General features: G+C 58.4%; 3 protein-coding genes across 3 annotated transcripts; 2 read left to right on the top strand and 1 right to left on the bottom strand.

Moving 5' to 3' along the window:
• Positions 1 to 147: 147 nt before the first annotated feature.
• On the top strand, positions 148 to 1,537 carry ICAM4 (intercellular adhesion molecule 4 (Landsteiner-Wiener blood group)). The gene is made up of 3 exons (XM_040240743.1): positions 148 to 767; positions 884 to 1,189; positions 1,329 to 1,537. The coding sequence occupies exons 1-3, from the start codon at positions 149 to 151 to the stop codon at positions 1,445 to 1,447; spliced, it is 1,044 nt and encodes a 347-aa protein (XP_040096677.1). The 5' UTR covers position 148; the 3' UTR covers positions 1,448 to 1,537.
• Positions 1,538 to 3,090: 1,553 nt separating this feature from the next.
• Positions 3,091 to 9,805, top strand: ICAM5 (intercellular adhesion molecule 5). The gene is made up of 11 exons (XM_040240744.1): positions 3,091 to 3,172; positions 4,122 to 4,391; positions 4,576 to 4,896; positions 5,114 to 5,401; positions 5,853 to 6,107; positions 6,237 to 6,485; positions 6,953 to 7,195; positions 7,277 to 7,555; positions 7,648 to 7,887; positions 8,272 to 8,538; positions 9,385 to 9,805. Exons 1-11 carry the CDS (start codon positions 3,091 to 3,093, stop codon positions 9,657 to 9,659), a joined length of 2,769 nt encoding a protein of 922 aa, XP_040096678.1. The 3' UTR covers positions 9,660 to 9,805.
• Positions 9,806 to 13,546: 3,741 nt separating this feature from the next.
• Positions 13,547 to 16,529, bottom strand: ZGLP1 (zinc finger GATA like protein 1). Its single transcript, XM_040241628.1, has 5 exons — positions 16,397 to 16,529; positions 15,783 to 16,200; positions 14,542 to 14,630; positions 14,077 to 14,170; positions 13,547 to 13,910 (listed from the first exon to the last, which is right to left on the bottom strand). The coding sequence occupies exons 1-5, from the start codon at positions 16,527 to 16,529 to the stop codon at positions 13,781 to 13,783; spliced, it is 864 nt and encodes a 287-aa protein (XP_040097562.1). The 3' UTR covers positions 13,547 to 13,780.
• Positions 16,530 to 16,623: the final 94 nt, after the last annotated feature.

Below are 16,623 nucleotides of genomic sequence, written 5' to 3'. Positions count from 1 at the left end.
GTTGAGGCGAGGCGTCATGTCCAGCTGGAGCCCTTTCTACCAGTTTTCCCACTTCCTGCTCCAAGAAAAGGCTGGGGGTTCAAGGCCCAGCCCTCAGGCTCTAATCCAAATATGAGGTTTATTAGGGCCTTTGAAGACTTCAGTGAAAATGAAAAATCCCTCTCCAGAAAAAAAACATGACGTTTGGTTTAAAATGGCGTCGAGAGTCCATTTGTTAAGCTGTGGGAGTGGGGTGTATCCTGCAAGGCTCCTGGGCCCCTCACTCTCTCTCACCCCTCTTTCCCCACTCTCCCCACCGGGTGGGGCCAAGGAGGCGGTGCTACGAGCCTCCTTATCTCCAGAGCCAGCCGTGACTCCCTGGCGCCCAGCCCTTCAGTCCGGGCTTTTTGCCATGGGGTCTCTGCTCCTCGTCTTGCTTCTGCTTTTGCTGTCGCCCTCCTACCCGCGAGGCGGGAGCGCTCGGAGGCGTCGGGGTGCGCGGACGCAAAGCCCGGGGGGCAGCTCTCATCCACCGTTCTGGGTGCGCCTAAGCCCCGACTTCAAGGCAGTGCCGCTGGGGGGCTCAGTGTGGCTCAACTGCAGCAGCAGCTGCCCACTCCCGGAGGGTTCCAGCCTCCGCACCGAGCTGCGGCGGGGCGAGACGCTCAGTGGGCCCCGCTGGGTATCCTACCAGCTGCTGGATGTGAGGGCCTGGAATTCCGATGTGCGCTGCTTCGTCACCTGCGCGGGAGAAACGCGGGGGGCCACCGCCAGGATTGCAGCCTACAGTGAGGGACAGGGCTCAAGCCGGTCTGGGGTGAGGGGAGGAGGACGGAGTATGGGTAGTTGACAGTCGCGCTAGGAGGAGCCTTCGGACCTTGCCCAGCGGCCCCCTCTTGTTTAGAACAGCCAACCAGTGTGATCCTGGAGCCTCCGGTCTTAATGGGCAGTGACTACACTCTGCGCTGCCACGTGACGCACGTCTTCCCCGTGGGCTTCTTCGTGGTGACTCTGAGGCGCGGTGGCCGAGTCATCTACTCCGAGAGCCTGGAGCGCTTCACAGGCCTGGATCTGGCCAACGTGACGCTGACTTACCTGTTACCCTCCCGGCCCGGTGACTTTGGGCAGCCTGTTACCTGCCACGCCCGCCTCAATCTCGACGGCCTGGTGGTCCTCAGTAGCTCGGCACCCGTGACGCTGCCAGTCCCCGGTGAGGCACCCTTATAATTCTGGGAGGAGTGGGGAGGTGTTATGACCCCAGAAGTGGGCGCGGGCCAAGCTAGAGCATGTCCATGGGGGTCGTCACACCTCCAAGCTCTCTGTTTCGAATTCTCCCCTCCTATTCCCAGCTTGGAGTCCTGCGTCCAAAGCCTTGGCCTCTACCTCCATCGCAGCCTTTGTGGGGATCTCTCTTGTCGTGGGGGCCCTCTCTCTGCGAAAGTACCTATCGATGCAGCCTCCGGCATAGAGGCATTGGTCCATGCAGGCTGAACTGGAGGAAAAAGCAATCTGGGACAATTGGTGGAACCTTGCCTGGATCAATAAAGACTTTCTCAGCGAGCTCTGCCCCTGGGCTTAAAGTTCCCCCATTAGGGCACCTCCTTTGACTGAAGTGGTCTTTTTTGGCCTAGCCTCTTTCATTTTTCTCCAAGTTCCTTGTCTCCCTGAGGGCCCTTGAGGCTTCCTCACTCTGGTCTCCCATACGGGAGCCCCAATCCCCCTGCATTGCCAGCTTGTGTAGTAAAAACCTCTCTCCTGGTCATTATCAGTGTGGAGCAGAAGGGCAAAACATGGGCCCTAGGGGGCTTCAAGATCTAAGAAGGCGGCTTCCTGGTGTGGCTTCTTCTGATTGGCTCCAGCGCTGCCACACAGCAGCTCTGATTGGATGTTAAGTTTCCTACCCCGCCCCCTTTAGACCTTGCACTTTACTGGAGGGCAGGGGCGGGGCGAGAAGTAATCCCCAGAGTTCACCATTAGCTCTAAGAGGGAGGGCACAGGTGGGCGGGGTCATAAGTATATTTTGAGGGACGTGGACCTGCAGAAAAGATACCCGGGTGGTGACTGAGGAGAAGGAGCAACCATATGGTGTGTGTGTGGGAGGGGGCTGGTGTGTGTCATAGACTCGCAGCCTGGAAACATCCTGAAAGTCACCCGGCCAGGTGGGCACATGGAGAGCGTCCAAATCTGGGGCCCAGAGGTAGGGTCAAAAGTATCACAGTTGGCCTTTTGGCCTCGGGTGGACACAGAATCCAGACCTGCAGCAGATGCCTGGCAAGGCCCGTGTGGTCCAGGGCCCCGCCCGCCGCGCAGAAAGTGGATGGGGAGGCTCTTCGGCGGCTCCAGCTCACACACGCCGCGCAGACACGTGCCTGCTGCACGCTGGGTAAATACAAGACCCAGAGCCGCGCCGACCCTAATTTAGACGCCCGGGAACGCAGCGCGCACGCACACGTGTTCCCAACTCGCTGTCACTTTCGTCCCCGCCCCTTCTGTCGCGTGCGGGGGCGGAGCCAGAGAAAGACCTGAGGCGTGGCTGTAACTCTTAGCTCCCAGGGGTTAAAAGGGGAGAAGGCTCTGTGAGCGAGGCATCTCGAAATCTCCTAGAACCTTTCCACCCCCAGCTTCCGCTTCTCAGATCTCTCCTAGCCCCCAACTCAGTCCCCGCTTCCAGGGGCTCTGGTGGGAGGGATTAAATATGGAGATAGAGTTCGGAGTCCAGCTTATTATGGAAGCAAGTGGTGGGTGGGGGTTTGCGAAGGACAACCCTGCATCCCCCACAACCTTCGCGTCGCCGCCGGGGATGACGCGGGAGCGCGCAGCCGCCCCCAGAAGGCTCCGGGCGATGGGGCCGGCCTCCACGTAGACCCCGGGGGTCGCTAGCTGCTGCCAGCACGCCTTCACCAAAGCCGGTAGCCTGGTGCAAGCTCGCCTTCCCGCCCCCTACCGCCGCCTCTGCTGCCGCCCCCTCCTTGGAAACCAAGTTACCAACGTTAAACCAATCCCCGAGCGCAACTCAGCCTCCTCCACACCCCACCCGCCGCACAGCGCCGTCCTCTAGCCCAGCTCAGCGCTCGCGGTCCCCTCGCCTCCTGCGCTTCCCCCGCGGCGGCGATGCCAGGGCCCTCGCCAGGGCTGCACCGGGCGCTGCTCGGCCTCTGGACTGCCCTGGGCCTGGGATTCCTCAGCCTCTCAGGTAAGCCGGTCTGGCTGAGGGTGGACAGGGTGGGGGCGGAGTTCCTGGACCCGAGAACCGGCCACAAGCTCCTCCCCTCTCCGCCCTCGCCTCGCTCCCACGCTTCTGCTCCCACCTTGAGCCCAGGGGCCTTCTTCTTTAACCCTCTTCCCCCCAACACACATTGAAGACCCAGCTTCCTGACTTCTCACTCGCCCAGTTCTCTACCCTACCTTCTTCGAGATCCTGGTTGCTCTTTTGCATCCATCCTCGAGCTCTGGAGACCCCACGTCTCCCTTGACCCCTCCCGGGGTACCTCCTTATGTTCTGCTATGCACCATAGCCCCTACGGCGTCTTCCCTACTTGAAATCAACGAAGACCCGATCTCACCAACTGCCGTGACTCAAAGGCGCTGTTTCCGCTCCGCTCGGAGCCCTAGCAACCGAGTCCATCGGCTGTCGGCTGTTCCCGCGGTTCTTTTCTTGAGCCCAGCCCCAGACTTCTTTCCGTACTCTTCACCTCTTCACCGGGGTTTGTAATCTTCCCTTACCCTTGCTTGACTCATTCTCATCTCTCTTTCGACACCCCCTCCACTTCAACCACAGTCTCCCTGTCTCTTGGCGAGAGGGAGTGAGACCAGGTGGTTTCCCTTCCTCCGCCCGGGGTCCCCTCCTCCCAAGATTGCTGTGTGCATTGGAGACCCCATCTTTCCTCTCATCTCTCCCCTCCCCGTATGCTTCCCCATCACTCTGCTGGTACCTTGGAGAGCAGGACTCTTCGCTACCACGTACCAGAGACACCCTCGAGGTTTGGGTCGCGGGAGCGCGTTTGTAAACCCGAGACCTCGGCAGTATTTGGAACTCCCGGCTGTGGCCTCTGCTCATTCCCTGGGAATCCCTGACTCGGGCAGAGGGGCACGTAGATCCCAGGGAGGTGGCTCCCAAGCTAAGCTTGCGTTTCTCCGAGCAGCCGTCACGCAGGAACCTTTCTGGGCGGACCTGCAGCCCCGAGTGGCGCTCGTGGAACGCGGGGGATCGCTGTGGTTGAACTGCAGCACCAACTGCCCACGGCCCGAGCGCGGTGGCCTGGAGACCTCGCTGCGCCGGAATGGGACCCAGAGGGGTCTGCGCTGGCTGGCGCGGCAGCTGGTGGACATTCGCGAGCCGGAGACTCAGCCGGTCTGCTTCTTCCGCTGCGCGCGGCGCACACTGCAGGCGCGTGGGCTCATTCGCACTTTTCGTGAGTTCTCAGCGGCCACGCTCTTACTCCACTACTTTCCCTCCCTCAGGTCCCGCTCCCTGGGTCAAGGGGTCCTCTCCTCCAGACCCCACTCTCTGAATCCGCACCCTCTCCCCTTCTTGGTCCCAAGCCAAGTCCTTCTGAGCCTGGCATTTCCAACAGCCTTGGTTCCTCCTCCTTGCAGAACGGCCAGATCGTGTGGAGCTGGTGCCGCTGCCAGCCTGGCAGCCAGTGGGCGAGAACTTCACCCTGAGCTGTAGGGTCCCTGGTGCTGGACCTCGTGGGAGTCTCACATTGACCCTGTTGCGGGGAACCCAGGAGCTGATCCACCGCAGCTTCGCCGGGGAGCCACCCCGAGCGCGGGGCGCCGTGCTCACAGCCACGGTCCTGGCCCGCAGGGAGGACCATGGGGCCAATTTCTCCTGCCGTGCTGAGCTGGACCTTCGGCCGCATGGCCTGGGACTGTTTGAGAACACCTCAGCCCCCAGAGAGCTCCGAACCTTCAGTGAGTAGCTAGGAGGAGAAGGGGCCCAAGAGGGGTCGGGCTGGTGTTTAAGAATTTTGAAGGCAGAGAAATCAGAATTCTGATTCTTGCTCCAACACTCACCAGCCGAAAGTTATTTTCCTCTCTGCGTTGAGGATAACTGCATGTTATAGTACATGTGAAACGCTTAGGGTTAGGGTTCCGTACAAAAGTTCAAGCTCTGTTCTTCTACCACCAGCCCTGCCTCCGGAACCCCCTCGCCTCACTGCCCCCCGGCTCTTGGAAGTGGGTTCAGAAGGACCTGTGAGCTGCGTCCTTGATGGGCTGTTTCCAGTCTCGGAGGCTGGTGTCTACCTGGCGCTGGGGGACCAGAGACTGAGTCCCGATGTCACCCTCGAAGGGGACGCTCTCATGGCCACTACCACAGCCACAGCTAGCGCAGAGCAGGAGGGCCCCAGGCAACTGGTCTGCAATGTGACCCTGGGGGGCGAGAGCCGAGAGACCCGGGAGAACGTGACTGTCTACAGTAAGAGTGGGACCTCGGGGGTGGAGCCAGAGGAAGGCGAATGCGGGGCCAATAGTGGGTGGGGCCGTGGTATCCGAATAGGCGTTGCCCTAGAGTCCTGAAGGGGCGGGGCAGCTACTACCTGTTGGATAGTAGCTAGAGAGGTGGAGTCTGAGCTGCCCCAAAGGCAAGATCGCAGACCAGACGAGGATACCTAGATCTGTTGCCTGACCTCCTCAAGGGGGCGGGGCAAGAAGGGAGAGAAGCCGGAACAGCCCACCTGTGGGGTGGGCGTGCCCACAGGGGTCTGGGGCGTGGAGTTTGAGCTGAGTCTTGGAAAGATGCGCGTTTCTGAACCTGCACTGTACGAACTGTTCGGCTGCAGGGGGTAAGTTTCGGGTTACTGAGCTGCAGCCTTGAGCGGTGGGAGGGGCGTGGTCAGTGGTCTCCCGGCCAATGCCCCTCGCCCCAGGTTTCCCGGAGCCCCACCTTACTCTGAGCGAGCCCAACGCCCCCGAGGGGACGATCGTGACAGTAACCTGCGCAGCGGAGACCCAAGCCCTAGTCACACTAGATGGAATTCCAGCTGCGGCCCCGGGACAGCCCGCCCAGCTCCAGCTAAACACCACCGAGAGCGACGACAGGCGTGGCTTTTTCTGCGACGCCACCCTCGAAGTTGACGGGGAGACCCTGAGTAAGAACAGGAGCATAGAGCTGCGCGTCTTATGTGAGTTGGCCTTTAACCTCTCGCCTCCCTCCTCATCATCTCAAGGGGCTACCCGATCTCTGGCCGTATCGTGGAAGTGGAGGCTTTTCTCACGTCTAGGCTCCTGTATATATATGCCCCTGCCCTCAGACGCTCCCCGGCTGGACGATTCAGACTGTCCCAGGAGCTGGACGTGGCCGGAGGGACCAGAGCGGACACTGCGCTGCGACGCCCGCGGAAACCCACAGCCCTCGGTGCACTGCACGCGGCCTGACGGCGGAGCGGTGCTGGCCCTGGGCTTGCTGGGTCCGGTCACTCGTGCGCTCGCTGGCACTTACCGCTGCACTGCGACCAACGACCAAGGCCAGGCGGTCAAGGACGTGACCTTGACGGTGGAGTGTGAGTGGGGGTGCATGGGGGCACGCCTCTGTCTGGTTCTCAGGTCCTAGGGGTGGCCTGACTACAACAGGAGGGTGGAAACAGGGTCTAAGGTGCGCTTTTGAGCAGAATTTTGAGAAGGTGGTGAGCGGGTTTATGGGAAGATCTTATGAGAAGGACTGTTCATGGGGTTCTCATGACTGCACTGAACTGAGCTATGAGAAGGACGGAGAGGACGAGGTGGGAGTGTGCATAGGGGCCTGGGGCGTGGCGTTTGAGCTGAACCTTGGAAAGGTGGGTGCTCCAAACCAGCTAACAATTTTTAGGTCAAAATGGGGAGGGTCAAACAGTGATCAGTGCCAAACTGCTTTGCTTCGGTGGCCAGTCCTTGTGCAGAGTGTAGCCTGCCTGCCTAGGATGGGAAAAAAGGGTCCAGGGACTCTAGACTGTCCACTAAACCCCAGACTCAACAATGCTCCCCTCTCTAGATGCACCAGCCCTGGACAGCGTGGGCTGCCCTGAACGCATTACCTGGCTGGAAGGAACAGAGGTCTCCCTGAGCTGTGTGGCTCATGGGGTCCCACCACCCAACGTGAGCTGTGTGCGCTTTGGGGGAGCCGAGGTCATCGAGGGCCTAATGCGTGTGGCCCGGGAGCACGCGGGCACCTACCGCTGCGAAGCCACTAATGCCCGAGGGTCGGCAGCTAAAAATGTGGCTGTGACAGTGGAATGTGAGTGGGGACAACACAGTTCAAGATGGGGCATGTCAGAATAACCTTGAATAACTGACTTCCAGTTGCTCTGCTCCCCAGACGGCCCCAGATTTGAGGAGGTGAGCTGCCCCAGCAACTGGACATGGGTAGAAGGATCTGGGCGACTTTTTTCCTGTGAGGTGGCTGGGAAGCCACAGCCAAGCGTGGAGTGTGTTGGCTCCGGAGGCACCAGTGAGGGGATGCTGCTGCCGCTGGCACCCCCAGACCCAGGTTCCAGAGCCCCCCTCATCCCTAGTGATCTGGCACCGGGTACCTACATCTGCAATGCCACCAATCGGCACGGTTCCATGGTCAAGATGGTCACCGTGAGCGCGGAGTGTGAGCGAGGCCCAGGCGGGCGGAGGGTAGGGGGCGCTGCGGGTCTCGGCCCCTCCCTGACCCACTCCCCCCACCCCGTGGCTGTTTTGCAGCGCCACCGCAAATGGATGAATCTACCTGCCCAAGTCACCAGTCTTGGCTGGAAGGCGTGGAGGCTGCTGCGCTGGCCTGCTCCGCCCGGGGTCGCCCCTCCCCGCAAGTGAGCTGCTCCCGGGAAGGCGCGCCCCGGCCGCAGCGGCTGCGCGTGTCCCGAGAGGATGCGGGCACTTATCGCTGCTTGGCCACCAACGCACACGGCACGGCCGCCCGGATCATCACCGTGGGCGTGGAATGTGAGTAGGGCAGCACCAGGTAGAGGGCACTTGGTCTCCAGGACAGTGAATAGAAGAGGTGGGATTGCCCAGGATTGTTCAAGGGCACCTCTCCTACTCCCGTTCCCAGGGACAAGGAATCCCGGCCTTAACATGATGGTAAAGGAAAACTCCAGGGAACAAAAGCCGGCTCCCCTCAGTTTCTGGGTCTGAAAGGCACTGGCCTGGGTCCCTACCTCCTTCCACTCAGTGTAGCAGGGCTCAATTTAATCCCAACAGGCCAGTGGTAGGGGGAGGGGACTCTGATGGAAGGCAGAATCCTTGCCTGTTCATTTCAGGAGGGGCGGTCTCAAAAGGAGGCGCTTGGTCAGCAGCTGGTCCCCTTCCACATCCTGTCCCCTGTAGATCGCCCAGTGGTGGCCGAGCTGGCTGCTTCACCTCCAGGAGGCGTGCGGCCAGGTGGGAACTTCACGTTGACCTGTCGAGCCGAGGCTTGGCCCCCAGCCCAGATCAGCTGGCGCGCGCCCCCGGGGGCGCTCAACATTGGCCTGTCGAGCAATAATAGCACGCTGAGCGTGGCTGGCGCCATGGGCAGCCACGGCGGCGAGTACGAGTGCGCAGCCACCAACGCGCATGGGCGCCACACGCGGCGCATCACAGTGCGAGTGGCTGGTAAGTGGCAATGGGGAGGAGGCGGGGTGAGGGATCTGAAGGCGGCTGTGGCCTGCGCCTTGGTATTATTGATCCCACCCCTGCCTCCCTCAATCTCCACAGATGAGACTAATGTGAACCAGGGTAGAAATTAGGGGCGCCCTGATGGGTGGGGCTTTGATGGCGGGTTCGAGGTGGCAAGTGGAGGGACAGGGAGCTGACTGGAGTCAAAGTAAGGGAACCTTCGAGGATGTGACTGTTATGAGGAGAGACTTTATATTAACTTTTGAGCGGTGGAGACTTGATACAATTCAGCCTCCACTGTGTCTCTGTGGAGAAGGGGGTTGAAGAGGGACCAAGAGAAGAGGATTGGGGTGAGGCCCCCAAGATTCCCACTCTCATTTCGTGTATCTCTAGGTGGGGTTGGGGTCTTTTTTTTTTTGCCATGTGAGATCTTAGCTCTTTAACCAGGGATGGAAACTGCGCCCCCTGCCGTTGAAACGCGGAGTCTCAACCGCTGGGGAAATCCCTAGGGGCTGGGGTCTTTCTGGGGAGTAGGAATGACCAGGTCACCCTCCCCCATCATTCTGAGGGTGAGGAGAGTTGGTTGACTTGGTATCCCTGAGGTTAGGGGCTTTTATCCTCCCTGTGATGGGGTGGTGTGTAAAATGGGTCAAGGGCATCACCCGAGTTGGGGGTGCCCTTACTGGGGTCACTCTTTTCCTCCAAGGCTGAGTTCCCTGATGCTCCCTGCCAGCCGCATGAGGACTGACTTCATGCCTGTGGGGAGGGGAAGAAGTGGCCCGGGCTTGGCGTGTGGACCGAGCCCGGAGCTCGTCATCCTCTTTGAGCGTCTCCACCCCGCAGGTCCGTGGCTCTGGGTCGCTGTGGGCGGCGCGGCGGGGGGCGCGGCACTCCTGGCCGCGGGGGCCGGCCTGGCCTTCTACGTGCAGTCCACCGCCTGCAAGAAGGGCGAGTATAACGTGCAGGAGGCCGAGAGCTCAGGCGAGGCCGTGTGTCTCAACGGCGCGGGTGCCGGCGCCGGCAGGGATGCAGGCGCTGAAGGTGGATCAGAGGCTGCGGGCACCTCGGAGGTGCCGGCAGGGGGCGAGGTCTTCGCCATCCAGCTGACGTCAGCGTGAGCCCGCCCCCCTCTCCCCGCGGGCCGGGGACGCCCCCCCCAGACTCTCACGGGGGCTGATTTATTGTTCTATTTATTTATGTATTCAATTCCAGGGGCGTCACCCCGCATTTTCTACCCCTCCCCCAATAAAATTTTTATAAAGGACTCCGGCTCCATCTGCTTCAGTCTGCGACGGGGAAGCAATCCAGGGTTTGAATCCCAGCCCTGCCGGTTGCTGATTCAAAAAAACCTTTTGGCTTTTGAGGACCTACTACACGTCAGGCACGGTCCAAGCCACCTTCTCAGGACTAGACCTGGAGTTTGCTCTCCGTGCTGTTTCCTGCCCTTCCTAGACCCTTGGGCCAGGGTGGGGACCTTGCTCCTTCCTCCCTTTCAGCCGCTTATCTCTTCCGCCCAGCGCTGCCTTCTAATCCGGCTGATGTTTGGGGGTGGGAGCTACATGAGCTTTCCCCCAGGCCCGGTTCCGAGCAGAGCTGAGCCTGCCTTCCTTGGATGGGTGGAGGCCCTTCCCAGGGGTCTAGGCACCACCAGTCCCCGAGGCCCTGCAGGGATGGGTAAACAAAGCCGTGGATGTCCCTCCTATTACAGAGTCCACCCCTGCCCCACCCTCAAGGCCTCCTTCATCCTGTGCCATCCGTGGTGGAGTTTACCCCTAACCTGTCTTTCAGTATTTTATTTTTTATTTATTGGCTGCACCCGCAGCAGGTGGGATCTTAGTTCCCCGACAGGAATCAAACCCACGCCCTCTGCATTGGAAGGCCGAGTCTTAAGCACTGGACCACTGGGACAGCCCGAAACGTGCCTTTCATCGACCTGGCCATCGTGATTCAGAAGAGACACAGAGGGTACCAGCCGCGTGCCCCATGCCCTATAGCACACCACCAGCCATCCCCCTCACCCTCCACAGCAGCAGGAGAGAACAGCTGTGCCTCCGCTGGCCCCCGTTTCCTCCTCCCTCAAAAGCAGGAACACAGAGCTGCCAGAAGGAAGCAGGCCTGGACAGCTCCAGCTCCACAGGCCGGGCCCTCCACCCCAACATTTCAGGAGAAAAGGTGAGAGCAGGAAACGGGGGCACCAGAGGCCAACCCAGTGCTGGGTGCCAGGTACAGAAGGCGACAAGGCCCAAGCGAGGTGCAATCCCTGCTGTACCCCCCCTTTATTCACCTCTGCCCTCAGCCGAGTCCTCAAGGTTTCTGGAGTCCCACAAGGTCCTCCCTGCTACAGGGCTTTGGCTCGTGCCATTGCCTCGGCCTCAGGTGTCCTCACCTCAAATAGTCCCCATAGCTGGTTCCTTACCATCAGGTCTCTACACAGAGGTCACCTGCTCAGAGAGGCCTTCCCTGCGAACATGGTATCATCCCCAACTCCTCACCTCCTTACGTACTTTATTTTCTTATTCTTTCTTTCTTTATTGCTGGGCTGGGTCTTTGTTGCTTTGCACTGGCTTTCTCTAGTTGCAGCGAGCATGGCTACTCTTCATTGTTGTATGTGACCTTATTTCAGGGTCTTCCCTTGTGACTCAGTGGTAAAGAATCTGCCTGCAATGCAGAAGCCACAGGTTCGATCCCTGGATCCAGTAGATCCCCTCAAGGAGGGCGTGGCAACCCACTTCAGTATTCTTTACCTGGAGAATCCAGTGGAGAGAGGAGCCTGTCGGGCTATACAGTCCATGGGGTCACAAAGAGTTGGACACAACTGACGTGACTTAGCACGCACGCACCTTCTTATTGCCGAGCACAGGGCAGACTTCTGTTGCTGCGGCTCCTGGACTCTAAAGCACAGGCTCAGTAGTTGTGGCCCGTGGGCTTAATTACTCTGCAGCATGTGGGATTTTCCCAGATCAGGGATTGAACTTGTTTCTCCTTCATTGGCAGGTGAATCCTTTACTTCTGAGCCAGCAGGGAAGCCCTCTTTTTCTAATTCTGTTAATTTGGCTGTGCCAGATCTTAGTTGCAGCATGTGGGATCTCGTTTCCTGATTAAGGATCAAACTCAGGCCCCCTGCATTGGAAGGGCAGAGTCTTAATCACTGGACCACCAGGAAGTTCCACTTTATTTTTCTCTGTAGCATGATCACTATTTGACATTCTATTAGTCCTCACTGAATATTTGCTTACTATCATTCTAGAATATTGGCTTTGCTAGAGCAGGGATCCTTGTTCTGTTCCCAACTGAGTGCCCCCTGGGGCCCTGGCACACAATACTTGCTCCATAAACTGACTTAGTGGATACGACTTGTTGGATACAAACAGCCAGGGGTTTGAGACACACAAAATGAGACCCTTGTGTGCTGTATCTATCCCTCAAGAGCTTCTCCATGCTGGGCACTGGTGGTAGGGTGGGGAACTCATGGTCAAGAACACAGAGGTGGTGAGCTTGGATCTCTGAAGTCATGGTCCACGGTCCACTAGGGGAGATGAATGTGGACGAAACAACCCTGGACCAGTACAGAAGGGAAACATTTAATTAAAATTTTAAACTATTTTTGGCCACACCATGTGGCTTGTGGGATCTTTGTTCCCCAACCAGGGATTGAACCTGGACCCCCTGTAGTGGAAGCACAGAGTCCTAACCACTGGACTGCTAGAGAAGTTCTGAGAGGTGAAGCTTCCAAACCTCTTAGAATCTCCACAGTTTCTAAGAGGGAGATGCGTTCTAAGAAGCTGAACTAGAGCCTAATGTGGGGTGGGAGGGGTGTCCATTTTAGGCTGGATGCTCAAGGAAGGCTTCTCTGAAGATGTGGTGTCAGAGCAGAGCACCCTCCCCCGCACCCCGCAAAGGATAAGGTGGCAGCTACAGGAGAGGTGCGGGAGGGCATGCTGAGCCGAGGGAAGGCAGGATGCGGTGAGTCAGGGATCTGAGGGCTGAGCAATCTGGCCCCAGGCCTTCTCCACCGGCTCAGTCAGGAGAGACAAAGGGGGTCTCGGAGGGGCTTATCTTCCCTCTGAGGCCAAGCAGGCCTCACTCACCCCTCCACAGCAGGGGCAATCCCGCCCATTCTTGACACTCCCCTCCCTCCTTTCTTCCCTCCCTCCTCCCCTCCTTCTGAGTAGTGATGGCCTGTATGTCCTAGCGACAGGGGCAGAGCTCCATGTCTCTCCCGTGTGGCTTTTGGCTTCAGGCTGGGGACACCCTTTGGTGGGGTCAGAGAGAACATGAAAGGGGGAAGGGGGACACAGGTGTGCGGAAGGAGGCAGGAAGGGGACATTCTGCAGGCAGTGGTGGGGCTGCAAGATAAAGGGCCCACTTGAGTCCATATGTGTCTGTACTGCGCATTGTGTGTCCTGTGTCTATCAACATATGTGTCTCTCGGTAGACGTGTGTGTCGTTCTGTTCTGTGTGTGGTCTGTGTCTGATGAGCGACAGCACGCGTGTGTCTACTAATATATCTCCGGTGTGTTTTGATGTACCTGCCAGCCTGTGTGTCTGTCTTGGGTCTTTAAAAACAAAAAAAAATTTTTTTTAAGTTTTGGTTGCAGTGCACGGCATGCAGGATCTTAGTTCCTTGGCCAGGGACTGAACCCTTGCCTCCTGCATGGGGAGCACAGAGTTTTAACCACTGGACTGCCAGGGAAGTCCTTGTGTCTGTCTTTCTGAATGTGCTGCCTCTGCGTGTGCTGGCAGTTGCCCTCTATGGGATGTTGTAACAAAGGTGACCAATTGTCTTGTGGGGCAGGAGGCTGATAGCTGTTTAGATGACTGTGTCCCTTGGAAAACCCGGTGAAAAAACCCCTCCCCCAAATTCCCAGGCCAGGGGAGAGGCAGGTGAGGGCGCGCCAGGTGGGGTCCCAAAGTTACAGTGCCCCTTCTGAACAGATCTATTCTTTATTGTCACTTCTATTAACAATATGAGTGTCACTGCTGACAGCACTTCCTGAGGGGGGTGCTCAGCCAAGCCTGATTGAAGCAGGAGCCAAAGAGGGGGCTAGTGACCCCCCGAATCAGGAGCTCTGGGGCCTTGAGGCCTGGGTCTTCCATCTGAGGTCTCTGCATGGGGAGGGGGTGGAGAGGAGGTAGGCTGGACCCCTCTAGACTCAGGCTCTTCCCCCTAGGAGGAATTCAGCCCATATTTCCCCTGGAGAAACTGAGGCAGGACAGGCTTGGCTGAGTGAGGAAGGGCTTACCCTTCCTGAGCTGAGGCTGGGTGGGGGCCCAGGGACACCCCACATCTGCCACATAGCTTCTTGGGCTGCACATTTTTCCTGGGCACCAGCCAGCAGCTAGAGCATCGGGTGCCATATTTCTTGTACCTGGGATGGGGGTGCAAGAAACCAACATTCAGCAGGCAGGGGGAGCCCAGAAACCGCCACGAGAGAGGCACGTTCCCAGAGGTGGGTGTTTTCCCAATACCCCATGCTGTCTAAGCGCGGACTCAAGTGAGGACCCCACCCCCAACCCCTCGTCCATTTTGAGGACCTGATGCCACAAGCGTTGCAGAGAGGGGTACCATCCTCAGCATCTCTCCACAGAGGGGTCCTCTTGGTCTTACAGGAAGCACAGCAGCGGGGCGCTGAAAGGGCAGAGGCCAAAGGGCAGGGGTCAGAGGCCAAGAGCCTGAGCTCCGGAGACCTGTGTGGGATGGGCCTTTTGTGTATATGTGGGTGGGAGGGGGCTCTCTGTGAAGGGCCCCGCCACACACTCCCAGCCAGCCCCAAATCTAAGACAGACGGAAAGCCAGGAAGGGAGACAGATGGCAAAGCTCAGCAGAGGAGGAAGCCGGGGGTGGGGGTGACTCAGCTTGAGTGGATGGGGGATGCTGCGACTGCTCCTGGATGGGTCTAAATAGGGAAGCGGGATGGGGAGAAAGATAAGGAAGAAAAGAAAATGCTGCCCCCTTCACCTTTCCCCAGTATTTATAGCTCTTAAGTCTCCAGGACTCACCCAGGGCCTCGCTGCCTCCCGGGTTGGCCTCTGGGCCTCTGGAAGGGCCTGGAGTGGGAGACCCTGGAGAGCGGCTGCTGCAGGCCAGGCTGGGGAGTAGACAGGGTATTAGCACAGAGGGTCTGGATCCTGCCCCAGACAGCCCCCAAATTTAAGATTTTTAAATGATATGTATTTATTTAGTTTTGGGCTACACCGTGGCTTGTGGGATCTTAGGACAGAACCCACGCCTTCAGCAATGAAAGCGCAGAGTCTCAGCCACAGGACTGCCAGAGAGTTCTCCCAAATGAAGATTTACTATCAAGGCATCTGGCACTGTCCCCTCTCCCCCAACCAAGGGGGCATCTGATGTCTGAAAGGCCTGGCCTTGCCCCTCGTGAGTAATCATAAACATAATAATTTGAGGAGACAGTAAGCCTATGGCCAGCTTTGCCAGGTTGAAAACTCAATTTTCCCTTGTCCTCGCTGTGTGACAAGGGATTTCATCCTCTGTGCCTCAGTTTCTGCATCTGTAAAGTGGGCTTCACAAGGCCTCAGCGAGTCCATACGGCTGATGTCATGTCTGACAAATGGTAGCTATTATCATCGCAGGAAAAACTAACAGAGGCAGCAGCCCCCAGGTATGGTGAGGCCATTTCACTAGAAGAACACTCTGGCTCAGTCCTGGATTTGACTGGCTCGTAGCAGAAAGGACAGGAACAGGCATCAGCCTGAGGTCTCGCTCAGAGATGAGGCTGTTTGGACTTCCCTGGCAGTCCAGTGTTTAAAACTCTGCGCATCCAATGGAGGGGGGTGAATGTTCCACCCTTGGTCAGGGAACTAAGATCTGACAGGCCAAAAAAAATTTTAAAAAAATATAAATAAATAAAGGAGAAAGGCAGTTACAGAGATGAGGCCATTTGTAATGCAGGCCTGGGGTGGTAGTCCATAAGCAAATGCCTGGGAGCACCTCCCTACCCCCCAGCACTATTATTATTGTTTAGTTGCTGAGTCCTCTCTCCAACTCTTCTTGACCCCATGGACTGTAGCCTGCCAGACTCCTCTATCCATGGAATTTCCCAGGCAAAAGAATACTGAAGCAGGTTGCTATTTCCTTCTCCAGAGGATCTTCCCCACCCAGGGATCAAACCCGCATCTCCTGCATTGGCAGGTGGATTCTTTACCACTGAGCCACCAGGGAAAGCCCACTGCTATTGTTATTACTTGCATAAACGGTGCCCCTTGCCCAGGCCAGCTCCTACCTGTAACTGGGTATAATCTGTAGGCTGGAATCCGGCTTTATCTGAAACTTCAGGGTCACCCCCTCAAAGAGAGGGTCCACTTTTTCGGCACCCCGCTGGGGGTTTGACTGCTTCCGGGGCCTCCTCTGTGGTTGGGCTGGAGAAGTCGAGGGAGCCCGTGGGGGCCCCAGGTTGGGGTTCTGCTGGCTGACTGGGGTCAGCATGTTCTCGGCATCCTTGGCCAGAGGTAGGGGTCCCAGGGCCTTCGGCTCCCAGTAGGGCCCCAGGGCCTGGGTGTCCCAGGGGGTCTGGGCCAGCTCCTCTGCTGTCTCTTGGAGGAAGTGCAGGGCGGTGACCGAGTCTTGGTGTGCAGGCCAGAAGGACCTGGGGACAATGGCCGGTGTGGTCACCCCCTTCCGTGGGCAGCAACTACGAGGGTCTCAAAGACACGGAGCAAGAACTGCACAGTCTCTGACCCCCATATGACCCCCCAATATCCCTGGGGATCAGGATCTCGTCCTTGCAAGTACCCGTAACTAACATTTTGACCCCTGAGTAACCCTAGGAACCAGAGATCATGACCCATTGACCATTGGGCCAGGTGGGGGGGAAGGGCTGCTCGTGTACGCACCTACCACTGGGTTTGAAGCATCCTGGGGTTCCTGGTGCCTGCCGGATCGGGGGTTCCGGGGACGGCTCAGGGTTCAGGCAGGGCGGCGCTAGCAGCTCTCGCAGCATGGCGAAGTCCGGGGCTGCCTCGGCCTCCATTGCGTCCTAGCCCAGCCCCCCTTCCCAAATCTCGCCTGGCCCCGCCCACGCCGGGCCCACTTGATGAGCCCCACCTGCGTGGGGGCGCGCTTCT

The sequence above is a fragment of the Oryx dammah genome, unplaced genomic scaffold (genome assembly GCF_014754425.2).
Source record: "Oryx dammah isolate SB20612 unplaced genomic scaffold, SCBI_Odam_1.1 HiC_scaffold_5, whole genome shotgun sequence".
Classification (NCBI taxonomy): domain Eukaryota; kingdom Metazoa; phylum Chordata; class Mammalia; order Artiodactyla; family Bovidae; genus Oryx; species Oryx dammah.
The sequence above is the reverse complement of the archived record's forward strand: the minus strand, read 5'-3'. Positions and strand labels throughout refer to the sequence as shown.